Source organism: Bos mutus, chromosome 15 (genome assembly GCF_027580195.1).
Source record: "Bos mutus isolate GX-2022 chromosome 15, NWIPB_WYAK_1.1, whole genome shotgun sequence".
Taxonomy (NCBI): domain Eukaryota; kingdom Metazoa; phylum Chordata; class Mammalia; order Artiodactyla; family Bovidae; genus Bos; species Bos mutus.
Window position 1 is genome coordinate 33462494 of NC_091631.1, and position 14608 is coordinate 33477101.

Here is a 14608-nt window from a genome sequence, read left to right on the forward strand (position 1 = left end):
ATGGGGCCGCGGGTGAGTCCGCTGCTGGGGATCCCTTCCTTTCGCAGCACTGCTCCCAGACACACAGACACACACATTCTCACCACTGACCCCCACCCCGCCCGGAGTGTCCCGTTCTCCCACACCCCCTCCCTTCCTCTCCCCTTTCACCTCCTCTTCCTCCCGCACCCAGCCCAGCAGTCTCCGCTCTTCCCCCGCCCCCGCCTCTATCCCGCTTAGTAGTCCTTTGTGCCCTCTCCTCTGGTTTCTATCCTCAACACGTTCTCTTAGTCCACGGGAGGGCAAACGGGACCGGGCTTTGCTGCCTGTCCGTGACGACCTGTTCTCCTTCAGGCGATCTCCAGGCTCCAGTCCCAGTGACTGTTCCCTGCTATTCTGAGGTCCTCTGAGTGAGCCCTTTTAGGTGCGTGAGCCACTTTGCCTCTACCAGTGATCATACGTGTGCGTGTCAGGCTCTGTTTTGGGGGTGGCTGTGAATAGAGCGAGCCTGTGCCGGAGATCCAAGTCTTACAGTGATCATACGTGTGCGTGCCAGTCTCTGTGTGGGGGTGGCTGTGAATAGAGCGAGCCTGAGCCCAAGTCTAAGTTCATCCATTTCTCCTACAGGCACTTCCCCATGAGACCTCACCAGCACATCCCGCTCTCTTCCCTTCCCTTGCCTTCTGTGCCCCATAGCCCAGGTGAGGGGATGGTGTCGGGGCAGTGGAAAGGGACTCCTGTGCAGGGACGGGCCTGCCTCCGTCCTGGGCCTGCTTTTCACCGGTCTTAAGGGGAAGCTGTAGGGTTGGTTGAGGGTCTCAGGAAACTGCAGCTCTATCCATCTCACTGTCCTAAGTCCCTCCCTTCCCCGTTCTCCCAGTCCCCTTGACACTGCCCAGAGCCTAAGCCCCCTTCTCTTGCCTCTCTTGCTCTGCACCAAGCAGGTGAGATCCATCAACCAGGAGCCTGGAACTGGCAGTTGGATCCTGAGCAATGGGCAGGAGCAGTTCGACGGCAGTTGAATGCCTGGCTCCTCTTGGTCTCAGATGAAGAGGCATCATCTAAAGCCCTTGAATCTCCACGCTCCGTAGGTGTCCTGGACAAAGCAGAGCAGCACCAAGCCTGTCAGAGAAAAAAGAGGCAGTCTCTGAAGGCAGTGACTCGGTCTGAGCAGCCCACAGTGCTGGAGCTCCTGGTAGCTGAGCTCCAAACCCTGTTCTCGAAAGTGCTACAGGATGGCAGCCCTGCGGCGTGGAACTACCTGCACGCCGTGCTGGGTCTGCTGCCCCCATATCGAGCGCTGCTGGTCGGCCGCCTTGACTTGCTGCCTTTCCTAGAGCGGCTATACCGCTGGGCACCCTGGGTTCAGGCCCAGCTCCACTTGGATCTGCTGGATGCCATAGACCAGGCCTTTCCCCGAGATACCTCGTTGTTAGAGGGCACCTCCCATGTTGACTGCTATCCCCAGAAGAAGAGGTTCCATCATGGGACCCCATGCCCAGCATGCCCTTTTGTGCAGGCCCAGTGGGAAGGGCAGCAAGTCGAGGACGATTTGGCCACATGGCTGCGACCACTGACCCTGCCCGAGCTACAGCACAGCCTGGGTATTGTCGGTGCGGAAGTGGCCATGGAAGAGACCCAGTGGCTAGATGGCCTCAGGCTTCTGCCCTTGGCACTGGCGACTGACATCCCAGTACAGTATGAAAGCAGGGACACTGACAACGCAGAGGAGGAGCCTGTTGGAAGAACAGAGACTAAGTAAGTGAGGAACCTAGTCCAGGGCTTTGAGCCAAGGAAAGAAAAAAAACCTCTTCCTTTCTGTCTGCTAATAATCCCAGTGGTCTCTGTTAATCCCCTTAGGAAAATGCAGAAATTAATGAAAATCACAAGGCAACCTCAGGAAGCCAAAGCTTCAGAAAACAGCCTGAGTTTCCAAGAGTTTCTAGAGTTCTTTCTCATGTAGCGCTTAGTTGTTTTTCTCACTTGTTCCGTAATCCCTGAATCTTGCCCCTAGGCCTACCTACTGCAGGATACTCAATCTGGATCTCTTTCTCCAGATGCTCCTAGGTGAGTGCCTGTCTGGGGGCCCCTCCCATTCGTCTATGTGGGAGGGGCCCCCTCCCACGTCTTGGAGCTCCCATGTCTTGGAGCTAAACCAGCTCCAAGGCAGACTAGAGTTGGCTGCACTGCCAGCTAAGACTTTTCATTCTGATCCTTCCAGAGTCTTTTGCCCTACGAGTGAGGGACTCTTGGCCCTTGGGGTGATGATTTTCTCCCCAGTGTGGCTCTTAAACTGCTCTCTTAGGATTTCAGAATGCCTACAGAGACACCCTCTTCTCAGAGTTCTCTAACTCTAGTCTTGGAATTTCTCCCTGTCCCCTGGCCAGCTTCTCTGTGACACATTCTGGAAACTCAAGCTGTTTTCTGTTTCATATTCTCTAGGACTGGCTTGCAGGCATTCATACATTCACTGTCTGGGAAGAAGGCTAGTTTTACCTTCAATCAACCTTGGAGTTCTCAATTTTAGCTCTGTTTATGGCTGGGTCAGACTTCCCTGGTGGCTCAGATGGTAAAGCGTCTGTCTACAATGAGGGAGACCCAGGTTCAATCCCTGGGTTGGGAAGATCCCCTGGAAAAGGAAACGGCAATATACTCCAAGACTATTGCCTGGAAAATCCCATAGACAGAGGAGCCTGGTAGGCTACAGTCCATGGGGTCGCAAAGAGTTGGACACGATTGAGCGATTTCACTATATCACTATATATGGCTGGGTCAAGTTTTTCCTAAAGCCTTAGAGCCTTAACAGTGGGCAGATAGGTAGGCTCTTGGAGTCCTGATGGAAGGTGGCCAGTGCTTTCATTGTGTATGCCTTCAATTGCCCCACCAGATGCTTTTTTTTCAATGATCTGTCCTGTGCCCTGAGTATAAGTCTCCTTTCCTAGGGGAGCAATCTAGATTGAGTGAGAATGGGCTGAGATGCTGGCAAGAAGTCAAGTTCTTGGTCCTCTTTTTGGAGCTGGCAGTAAACCTCTGAGGCCTAGTTAATATGGCTTAATTTCACCATATTCCCCAGGACTGGCCTCCCAGGCATTTATACGTTCAAGAAGTATTATTGAATAAACAATATATATCAGGAACTGCTAGATGCTGAGGATAAGAGAGATTCAATGTCTTCCCTTGGGTTTTGCTGCTGCTGCTGCTGCTGCTAAGTGGCTTCAGTTGTGTCTGACTCTGTGCGACCCCACAGATGGCAGCCCACCAGGTTCCTCTGTCCCTGGGATTCTTCAGGCAAGAGTACTGGAGTGGGTTGCCATTTCCTTCTCCACCCTGGGGTTTTACAGCTTAGTTAAGGGAGATAGATGTTAAATTAGTTGATTTAAGTAAAATAGCATTACAATTTGTGTTAAATGCTACAAAATCAAAGAACACTGCCTTTTCCCTGACTCTTCCTCTAGGGGTATGTGTTTGTGTGTGTGCATGCACATCAGAATTAGGAGAAAGCACATCAGAGGAGTTTGGGTTTAAATTTGGGTTGACAAAATACCTTGAAGCTCAGGAAGTGAAATAAAGTGGAAAGTTTCAAAGAGGAGGGAGTAGTCAGTGTTAAACTCTATCAAGACAATTAAGAAAAATCTGAAAAAATATTCACTGGATTTAGCAACAAGGAAGAGGTTGGTGAGAGCAGTTTCAGTGTAGTTTCTTGATGAGGAAGGCAGACTGTAGTGCATTCAGAAGTGAATGGAAGGGGAAGAAGTGGAAATCATGTTTCATTCTTTCATGAAGCTTGGCTTGAAAGAGAGTGATTAGGACAGCAGATTGAAAGAACAGTGGTGTCTGAGTAGGACTTTCAACAAATGGAGAGGTGTTTATAGCCCTCAAGACAGTCTTTGAGAAGCTGGTGCTCAATAAATATTTGTAGAGTGAATGAATAAGCATAGGCTAACAACGGAAGAAGAGGAGATTAAAAATACGTCGTGAAGAGGGAAGAAGGGACCCAGAGCACAAACGGAGGAATTAGTCTTGGAGGGAAGAAGGTCACTCCTCCCACTCACATTTGGAGGCAAAAGTAGAATGGAAATATGTACAGATAAACGTGTGGGAAGGCAACTGAACTTGAGGGAGTTATTTCATGGCTGGGAGCCTCAGTTTTTACTGGGCAGGGACAGAGGCAAAGAAGGGGACTGGGAGCTCAGCGGGGCTGGGCGTGGGAGTGGGGAGGTGGAAGCCTGCAAAAGCAGTCAAGGAGACTGCAAGGGGTAGCTGCCTGAGGACTTGTACTAAGACATCAAGCAGAGCAAGCCCACAGATGAGAATGGACTCCAGGAGTCTATACAGGAGATAATATTTCTGTTCTGAGATCTTCTGAACCTGCTTAGTACAAGTAGGGCTTTAATTATCAAGGAAATGAAACTTTAGTGCAGTTACACCATTAAGATGTCCTGATCTAATGTCAAAATCACAAACCCTGTTGTTGATGTGAACTTCACTTAATTTGATTAATTTATTTATTTTTGGCTGTTCTGGGTCTTCATTGCTGCCAATGGGATTTCTCTAGTTGCGGAAACCTGGGGCCACTCCCTGGTTATAGTGCCAGGGCTTCTCGTTGCGGTGGCTTCTTTTGTTGCAGAGCACAGGCTCAGCAGTTGTGGTGCGAGGGCACAGCTGCTCTGTGGCATGTGGAATCTTCCAGGACCAAGGATTGAACCCGTGTCCCCTGCATTGGCAGGTGGATTCTCAAGCACTAGACCACCAGGGAAGTCCCGATGTGGACTTTAGGGATGGCATTGTAGCCCTGGGGTAACTTGTTCTGTTGATCTAGATTTGGGTTAATTAATGGCATGAATATACTTGGACTGATTATGTCTAAACTGAATTATTCAGAGGGTTTTTGGTTTGTTTTATTTTTGTGTTCTGAGTTTACTCTAACCAAATTTGTTAGTCCAGGTAATTGACTTTTGGCTTCTAATAATTAATTTTAATTTAATTTTAATTAATTTTAATTAATTTTAATTTTATCAGCTGAAATGGTAGAAGGGTAGGAAGACTGATGGTATTGGTGCAGGCTTAAGGGTGCTGAAGGATGTATAGTTGGATCCCAGCTGGGAAGAGATGGATGTGAAGGTGGAGTTTGGGTGATGATGGAGAAAGAGCAAGAAAGAACCCCCAGGCATGGAGATCATGAAGAGTTGGAAAGGAGGTATAATGGGGACAAAGATAAGAGATCTAGAAGGCTAGGAACGTTGCCAGAGAGGAGATATCTAGGACTGTGGGCTTGCAAGGTGATGAGTTGGGACAGCAAAGTATTCCTATGACTTTTACTGAGTATTATGTAACACTGATGTCATAGTAATCACAATCAATCAGAACGACTACTCATTTATCAGAAAGGGAAGGGTTCTTCACACACAGATCTGAATGACTGCAGCTGCCTGGGCTGTATTTGCTTAGCATGTAAACCTTTGGGTATAGATGGTTGACAGGCTCTAACAAGGCCACATCAGGCCCTCTCAGGCACCTAATCTAGCTCCTTTGTTCACTGGCAGACAGAGGCCACCTGACTGCTTTGCTCTGCCTCTTCTCTCCTGACTTTGTATCATACAGGTCTCAGCTGGACTTGGAAGTTCCTGAGGAGAAGACCCACCAAAAAAGAAGCACTGGCTTCTTACCACAGATTTCCCTCCCGGGTAGCCAGATAATGGCCGTTATGAAGACAGAGAGGTACCTGAAGAAGATCCACTTCCTTTATCTCAACGTGGCTCCCAGCCGTTACTTTACGTGAGAGCCCACGCCCAGAGCCCTGACCTGCTCCTCCCACTCCCTGACTTCCCCCTACACTATCTTCCCCTCCTCTCCAGACCTGCTACTTTCCCGTCTTTCCTCTCCCCTCTCATTTCTTCTGTCTCCCGGGTTCCCTCTTTCTTCCCTTCTCCGCCTTCTCTCCACTCTTCACTTCCTCTTGCTCCCCTTTGCTCTCATGGCTTTTCGTGTTAGTCATTCTTTTCTACTTTTTGCTCTGTTTTCTTTATTTGGTCATCACCTCAGAAGGGAATTTGATGGTGAATTCTTCTAACTCCAGTGCAAGAATCAGGTGTTCATTTAAATCTTTGTGTTTACAAGGCATCATTTTCCTTAGACTACTTTCCTTTAACTTTTACCTTTTGGTCCTCGTTTTATCTCTGTGCTATGAAAACAAGTCTTCTTCCGTATGACTCGAGAGTCATTCATTCATTTTCTTCCATTAGATCAAAATCTTAGTATTTTTAAAAGCCCTATTCAAGTCTCTTCTCTTCCCAGAAATATCAGTAGTAATTACCATTAATCAAGCTTTTTTTTTTTTTTAAATACCTGTGTCATTTAATCCCCACCTACCAGTTAGGTGCCATTATTATTCCATATATGAAATGAGTAGACTGATGCATAGACAGGTTATGTGACTTGTCCAAGACCACATAGTAAGTGGTAGAAACAAGACTGAAACCTGGCACTGTCTTAACTCAAAAGTCCATACTCTTGAGCAGTATCTGATATCTATTCCCAGGAATCTATATATCCTGCATACACTGACCTCTTTCTCCTGAACTTCAGTGGGACTAATGATCTGTACCATCCACTGATTTACTGATCAATTCATTTAACAAGAGCTCACTGAGAGCATTGTGCTCGTTATTAAGCAATTGTCTCTTGACTCTAGTTCTGCTCTTCTCTCTTTGCTTTGTAATGCTGGGGCTGGGACTCTGTAAACTTCATTTCTCTTTTTTCAGCTAGCTTCCTGTTAGGTTTGATTAACAGGGGGTGCTAGAATGAGACCGGATAGCAGGATAAAAGGAGAAGGGACTTTGTCCTTCCTCTGCTTTTCCTTCATATCATTGCCCCAGAAATGGTCGTTCACTCTGCCAGCAGCAGGCACTTTCTGAAGCAGCCTCTTCCTGATCCTGGCACTGCAAGAGGGATCAATGCCAAACCAAGGGGTAGCGCCTTCCCATCAGAGTTCCGAATCATAGCTCTCCAAGACCCCTCCTCCGAACTCCTCCTCTGAACTCCTTATTTACTAGTAGCAGCCAGGTGGCATTCCTTAGAAATCCAAGTCCCTGTACTACAAGCCCCTCCTCCAAATCCATGGCTTCTGAGAACCCAAACCTCTTTCCTTTGTTCCTCTAATCTCAGGGCTGGCATCCATTTCCTGTAGTTATTGTCTCTGCTCTACCTTAGTTTTCCCTTTTTGCTTTTCAGGTGTCCTCTGACACCTTTTCTGAAACACAGTTTCTTTATTGAGCTCACTTTGTTGAAATGCTGAATGCAATTTCTGTTTTCCTGACTGGACTCTGATATAGTACTTGGCATCATGAGTGGTCTCCGGAAACAATCCTCAAATATGGGTTTCTGATATTGATTTGGTAATGTCCTTGGCCTTGGACAGTACTAGGCTTTTTGCTAATGGGAAATAGCAGGCTAGTAATCCATGACCTGTGGTGACATCACAACTGACTGAATTGTCGCTGTAGTTGAAGATGATGAACTACCTACTGACACCTAGTGGCTGCTACACTTAACTGTCCAGCTGTAGTGACAGTAATGGTAGCAATGTGGGATGGGAGCCCTGTTGACAATGGTGGAGAGCCTATAGAAAGAAAATGACAAGCTTAGGGCTTTCAACTATCAGCTCAGTCATAATCAGAGAAGCAACATATTCAAAGATAATTAGGCACAGAGAGAAACAAGAAACCATGAGCAAGAGAACTAAAAAAGCAGTGAATAATTACAGGGCCCGCATCTGCCCAAAAACAAACACAGTGAAGTGAGTTTTGCACTTGTTGCTGCTTTTCTCCAAACAGAGATTCCAGTAGAGCAATGGTGTGTCAGTTTTACTATATGCTCCGGAAAGATAGAGAAGAAAATCTGACCTTTCATCAGACTCAGAATAGTAAAGAGCAGAAGTGGGTTTAAAGCAGATTTGGTTTTAAAACAAAAGAGCTGGGGGCCCACACCAAGGAGGGAGGTGTTTTCTGGTTCAACCTGTGTTATAACCAGAGTCCCCTCTGGAAGCCCAGGGGATTTAACTTGTGAGTTCTCTTAATGATTTTCACGTTTTATCTAGATACTTTGCCCAGTTTTTATAGCTGTTCTCAAGGGGAGTGTTGGTCCATATTGCTAGTGCACCTTCAGTAAAAGTGGAAACCTGGCATTTTTTGTTTCACTTTGAGGTTTTCTTTCAGTGTGTTTGCAATTATCAAAATTTTCTTATATTTGTCCTAGATTGCCACACTTGCAAGGATCTCAGTTCCCAGGCAGGGATTGAACCTGGGCCACAGCAGTGAAAGCCAGAAATCCTAATCTCTAGGCCACCAGGGAACCCCCTGTCCTAGATTTTGATTTATACTTAGGGAAGACTATATTCCTTCACTTCCTTAGGGTCTTTGCTCAGCTCTCCCTGACTCCTGCCCTGTGCAGGAAGAATAGCTTCCATTAAGAAGGCCACAGGGGAAGGAGCATCCCTTTGGGAAGTCAGGCCTCAGTTAGGATAGGTAGCTATCCTGTGGGATGCTGCGTAATCCAGCGGTTAGGAGAGGGGGGCTTCAGTCAGATAGATTTGGTTTTTAAATCCTGGGCTTCCCTGGTGGCCCAGTGGTAAAGAGTCTGCCTGCCAATGCAGGAGATGCAGGTTCAATCCCTGGGTGGGGAAGATACCCTGGAGAAGGAAATAGCAAACCACTCCAGTAGTCTTGCCTGGGAAATCCCATTGACAGGGGAGCTTGATGGGCTAGAGTTCATGGTGTCACAAAAGAGTTGGACATAACTTAGCAGCTAAACAACAAAAATTCTTTCCTTAACTGCCTTGTGCAAACTTATGTCTTCTTTTTGTTCAGTTTTCTCATCTGTAATTTGGGGATAATAGTATACTTGAGAAGATCTAGTCACTTTGTCAAAAATGAAATAAAGTTTTTATATGGTTTGACTTACTGAGTTTATTCTGATATCCAAATATATGCCCTTGAGTCATTTGCTTAATAATATATGGGGGGAGTAATGGGAGAGAGAGAGAGAGAGAGAGAGAGAGAGAGAGAGAGAGGAGGTCGGTTTTACCTTTTAGGCATTATAGGCATTGGACCTGGGACACACAGCTTTTAAAAGGCTAAACATACTTTTAGTGCTTACAAATATTACTGACTCCAAGTTATGAAAAGAAAACCACAGGATAAAAATTAATAAATGCTTTATTAAATGTGCCCAAGCATGGCATTATGGCAACTAGTTTACTTCAACTAGATATAGCATATAATTTATATGTTATATACTTACATATAGAGTGTATTTAATGTGGGATATGGGAGCATTTTCCTGAAATAAGACAACTTACTAGGATTAAAAGATGGCTCTGGAGGAATTTATCTGGTTCACTAGATGGCAGTTTTCTTCTTTATTGGCCTGTGTCTAGTGTTCTAGTTACCCTTGCTTTCCCCCGGTCCTCAGTTACTCCAAACAGCCTTCCCTGATTATCTCTGCATGTTATTTCAGCGTGTAGGATATACATATTTTATCATTTCTAAGATGTACATTTTTTTCACATTTCAACATTTCTGAAATTGTCATGCACCTTACAAATTGGTGGCATATCATATTGATAGCATTTTTTCTTTTAGCGTTTCATAAAAGAATGCTGCAGCTTACAATTGATAACATCTTAGATTTCATGGGATGTAAGTTCTCTGCATCTGGAGATATGAACTTCTTGGAACTGGCTAGTAGCCTTTTTCTTTCTTCCCACCTGTTTTTGGCTTCCTTTTTCTTCTTAATATCACATCTTTCTGGCTTGAAGAAAATTCTGCTCTCTTTCCCCTCTTCCCACTGTCTTCCACCTTCCTTTCTGCCTCCTGGTTTCCCCTTTCTGCCCTTCTTTTGTCCCTCCCTGGAGTCTGCACAAGTTCCCAAGGCCCTCACTGATCCGTGCTCTGGTTCAAAGGCCTTACAGCCTGATGGTGGTGCCAGCCAACAAGGTGAATCCCGAGCACTACATCTTCTCTCCCTTTGGGATCCTGCACATACATCCCGTGGAGGGCAGTGAGGCGATGACACTGGGTACCTGGCACCACCACTCTGTCCTCTGGCAACAGCTCCAGCTTATTCCATTCTTCAAGTATTGCCTCTTACGCAAGGCCTTAGCCAGGTGGGTGATGGTGGCTATGGGGTTTGGGAAGAGGCATCACAAAGAGCCACGGTACACTGTCACTTCCCTCTGGTTTGTAGCTGGAAGAAGGGTGTGAAGTTGCAGAGGCTGCACCAGCATCGGTCTTTCCTAGAGAAACACCTGCTCCTGGCTGTCCCCCACTTTGGAGCTGGGCTGCTCCATGTCAGCAGGTGAGTCTTCAAGGCACAACTTCTATAGACTTTTTAAAAAAGTATTTATTTATTTGGCTGTGCTGGGTCTTAGTTGATCTAGTTCCCTACCAGGGATTGAATCTAACCCCACTGCATTAGGAACACAGAGTTCTTAGCCGCTGGACCACCAGGGAAGTCCCTGCAGTGGACTTCTGAAAAGTATTTTATAAGCAGTAATACACATGATCATTTTAGAAGATTTGGAAAATACAAAAAGAGCACAAATGAAAAACTCTTCAGTGTCACCATCTACAGATAACCATGACATTTTGTCACATATTCTTACAGTCTTTTTTCCCATCATATATACAAATGCAATCATACTTTACATAATTGTTATGTAACCAGTTTTTTCCTCTGAAAAATATATTCTGAACATATCCATGTATTAATAAATTTTTGTATCAACTTTCTCCAGATTGTCCAGTTATTAAATATCAAATCTGAGGATGTAATGTAGGTATTTGAAACTCTGCTCTTACCATGGTATTACTTGAATTCTTTTTTTTTTTTTTAAGAAAAAGTTTCTCCCGTGTTCAGTTCTTGCTTACTTTGTCTGCACAACTCCTCAACCATTGCAGTTATCTTCTGTGATAGGAGTTGCAAGCTCAGATGCCTGCAGGGCCCAAGGAAGAGCTGTGAAAGAAACACAGTGGGCTGCTTTCAAGACATTAGGGACCATGGCACTGCAGTCAGCTTGGGATTGCACCTGAAGAGGACAGTCACTACTCAGTTCCAACTGATTCTTACCATTAGGAATATGGATCCAGCACGTCAGCCACGTTATTTTTTCAGGATGACCTAGGAATCCACATTTTGTTGTAAAATCTCTTAATTTTATCTGGTTATCTTTTAATTTTTATTAAAACACCAAAAAGTTTTATTAAAACACTGTGCTGGCCAACTCTTAGTGGTACATACAAAAACTCTTTCATTCTGAATTTGGCCCATGTGCTACCAGTTCACAACCTCAGCTCTAGATTTTCTCCAGTCTAGCTTAATCATCATGGCATAATTGGATGCACAGATCCAAATTTAAGTCCTAAACACTAGCAAGAGACCTTACTCTTTGAGCCCCAGTTTCCTGATCTGAAAACAAAAGATTTTTGCTACTCAGTTCAGTTCAGTTCAGTTTAGTCGATCAGTCATGTCTGACTCTTTGCAACCCCATCAACTGCAGCACGCCAGGCCTCCCTGTCCATCACCAACTCCTGGAGTTCACTCAAACTCATGCCCATTGAGTCGGTGATGCCATCCAGCCATCTCATCCTCTGTTGTCCCATTTTCCTCCTGCCCCCAATCCCTCCAAGCATCAGAGTCTTTTCCAATGAGTCAACTCTTTGCATGAGGTGGCCAAAGTATTGGAGTTTCAGCTTTAGCATCAGTCCTTCCAATGAACACCCAGGACTGATCTCCTTTAGAATGGACTGGTTGGATCTCCTTGCAGTCCAAGGGACTCTCAAGAGTCTTCTCCAACACCACAGTTCAAAAGCATCATTTCTTCAGCGTTCAGTTTTCTTCACAGTCCAACTTTCACATCCATACATGACCACTGGAAAAACCATAGCTTTGACTAGACGACTTTTGTTGGCAAAGTAATGTCTCTGCTTTTGAATATGCTGACTAGGTTCATCATAACTTTCCTTCCAAGGAGTAAGTGTCTTTTAATTTCATGGCTGCAATCACCATCTGCAGTGATTTTGGAGCCCAAAAAAATAAAGTCTGACACTGTTTCCACAGCTGTTTAAAAAAAAATCACAGTCATAACCAACTCTTTGCAACCCTTTGGACTGTAGCCTGCCAGGCTCCTCTGTCCATGGGATTTTCCAGGCAAGAATACTAGATTAAGTTTCCATTTCCTTCTCCAGGGGAGCTTCCTGACCCAGGGATCAAACCAGCCTCTCCCAAGTCTTCTGCTTTGCAGGCGGATTCTGTACTTGACGGCTTCCCTGATAGCTCAGTTGGTAAAGAATTTGCCTGCAATGCAGGAGACCCTGGTTCTATTCCTGGGTCAAGAAGATCTGCTAGAGAAGGGATAGACTACCCACTCCAGTATTCTTGGGCTTCCCTTGTGGCTCAGCTGGTAAAGAATCTGCCTGCAATGAGGCAGACCTGGGTTCCATCCCTAGGTTGGGAAGATTCCCTGGAGAAGGGAAAGGCTACCCACTCCAGTATTCTGGTCTGGAGAATTCCATGGACTATAGTCTATGGGGTTGCAAAGAGTCGGACATTACTGAGTAACTTTCACTTTAACTTACTTTCACTTTCTTTACTCAACGAACCAGCAGTGAGAATTAAATGAGATGATGAATATAAAGTACCATGTTCAATGCCTCAGTAGGAACTGAGTAAATGGTACCCATATGATCATCCTCTGTTTATCAGGGAGTCCATTTTTTCAAGGATATTTTGAGATGTAGATTTTTCAGGGTGGTTGTGGGGGGAATAAATAACAGAAGTGGGTTTCTTCAGGGATGGTCAGCCCATAGAGAAGATGGAGTTTCTTCACCTCTGATTCTAAAACCTGCCTGTCCGTCTAGACTGTAAAGACCTGCGGCTTTCCTTATTCCAAGGAAGAAGCCTCTGCAGTCTCTCCTTCTAAGTCAGACCCTAGGATCTCTTTGACCTTCTTTCCTGGCAGAAAGGGTTACCCAGTGTAAACATTTGTGCATACCCCAAACCTTTGCCAAAGAATTCCACAGTCAGGAACGCCCTGGGCTTAAACTCTTCCAAAGAACCCTCAAGAGGAGGCTGTCACTGTCGGTCACTGGGAACATTATGCTGTCTCTAAACCTTTGTTCATTCTGGGGTGAGCTGGGCTAGGAATACGTCAAAAGAGTCCAAGGAAGGAGGGCAGAGTCGCCAGCTCTGACCAGTTTAGCCCTTGATTCCAGACTTCTGCAGGAGCTGCACTCTGTGTCCTGGCTCCCCCATGAAGCAGATCAGTGCTACGAGCTGCTGGACCTGAGGCGGGCTCTAGCCAAGGAGAACCACAAGGCTCTGCGGCTGCTCTATCGCTGCCTGCGTCTCTGCACATCCATCCTTCATCTGGTAAGAGGCTCCCATTTATGGTGAGATTTTTCTCCAAGCTGAACACACCAAGGTTTCAGCTATCTCTTGGCTTAAGCTTCCCAGTGTGTTCTGGACTCTGCAGTGGGCTCAGAGTCTTTGTCCTGTTTACCAACAGCAGCCTGTACTCTAGGTGGATGGATTAGTAACAAATAGGCAGAGGCTTAGAGTCAATCTTTTCCTAAAGGCTTGAGCAGAGTCGAGAAGGAACATAACAATGTCTGATTTTCAGTCATTTGTGCCAGGAGCAGTAGATAATTTGAAAGTTGGGATCCTGATCTTATGTGTTTCTGGGCTTATCTCGGAACCTCTCGAACTTTTGATAGGTCACCGTGGCTGATAGAAGCATCCAGTCATGGAGTCCTTCCTTCTTGTGCCTACTTTACGTCTGCGGTACATGCCCCCTGTGCGTGCGTGCTCAGTCTCTCCGTCATGTCCGACCCTTTGCGACTCTTATGAACTGTAGCCCACCAGGCTCCTCTGTCCAGGGGATTTTCTAGGCAAGAATACTGAAGGAGGTTAACATTTCCTACTCCAGGGGATCTTCCTGACCCAGGGATTGAACCCACATCTCGTGCATAACAGGTGGATTCTGTACTGCTGAGCCATTGGGGAAACCCTTCCTTATGTATACACCCATATAATAACTACCGGCAGATCAAGATATATAATGTCTATAGAACCTCAGCAAGTTCCCTGGTACTTTCTCATCAGTGCCTCCACAAAGGTAACCACTGTTATGACCTCTGTCACCATAGATTAGTTTTGTCTGATTTGAAATTTCATTTACTCTTTTTTTGTCTGGCTTTTTTTTTCAGTTCACATTATGTTAGTGAGATTTATCCATAGCACCATAGGTGGTAGCAGTTCACTCTTTTGTATTGCTGTGTAGTCTTTTACTATACAAATGTGCCACAATTTCCGGAGAAGGCAATGGCACCCCACTCCAGTACTCTTGCCTGGAAAATCGCATGGACAGAGAAGCCTGGTGGGCTGCAGTCCATGGCATCACGACTGAGCGACTTCACTTTCACTTTTCACTTTCATGCATTGGAGAAGGAAATAGCAACCCACTCCAGTGTTCTTGCCTGGAGAATCCCAGGGACGGGGAAGCCTGGTGGGCTGCCGCGGGGTCGCACAGAGTCGGACACGACTGAAGCAATTTAGCAGCAGCCACAATTTATTT

General features: G+C 45.8%; 1 protein-coding gene across 1 annotated transcript in view; it reads left to right on the forward strand.

Annotated features, from left to right (window-relative positions):
- The window catches only part of DNHD1 (dynein heavy chain domain 1), a 62741-nt gene continuing 48133 nt past the window's right edge, over window positions 1-14608 (forward strand). Inside the window, 7 exon segments of the mRNA XM_070383101.1 lie at window positions 1-12; window positions 563-680; window positions 924-1737; window positions 5581-5754; window positions 9938-10141; window positions 10222-10332; window positions 13248-13404. Of these exon segments, the coding sequence (XP_070239202.1) occupies window positions 1-12; window positions 563-680; window positions 924-1737; window positions 5581-5754; window positions 9938-10141; window positions 10222-10332; window positions 13248-13404 (1590 nt within the window).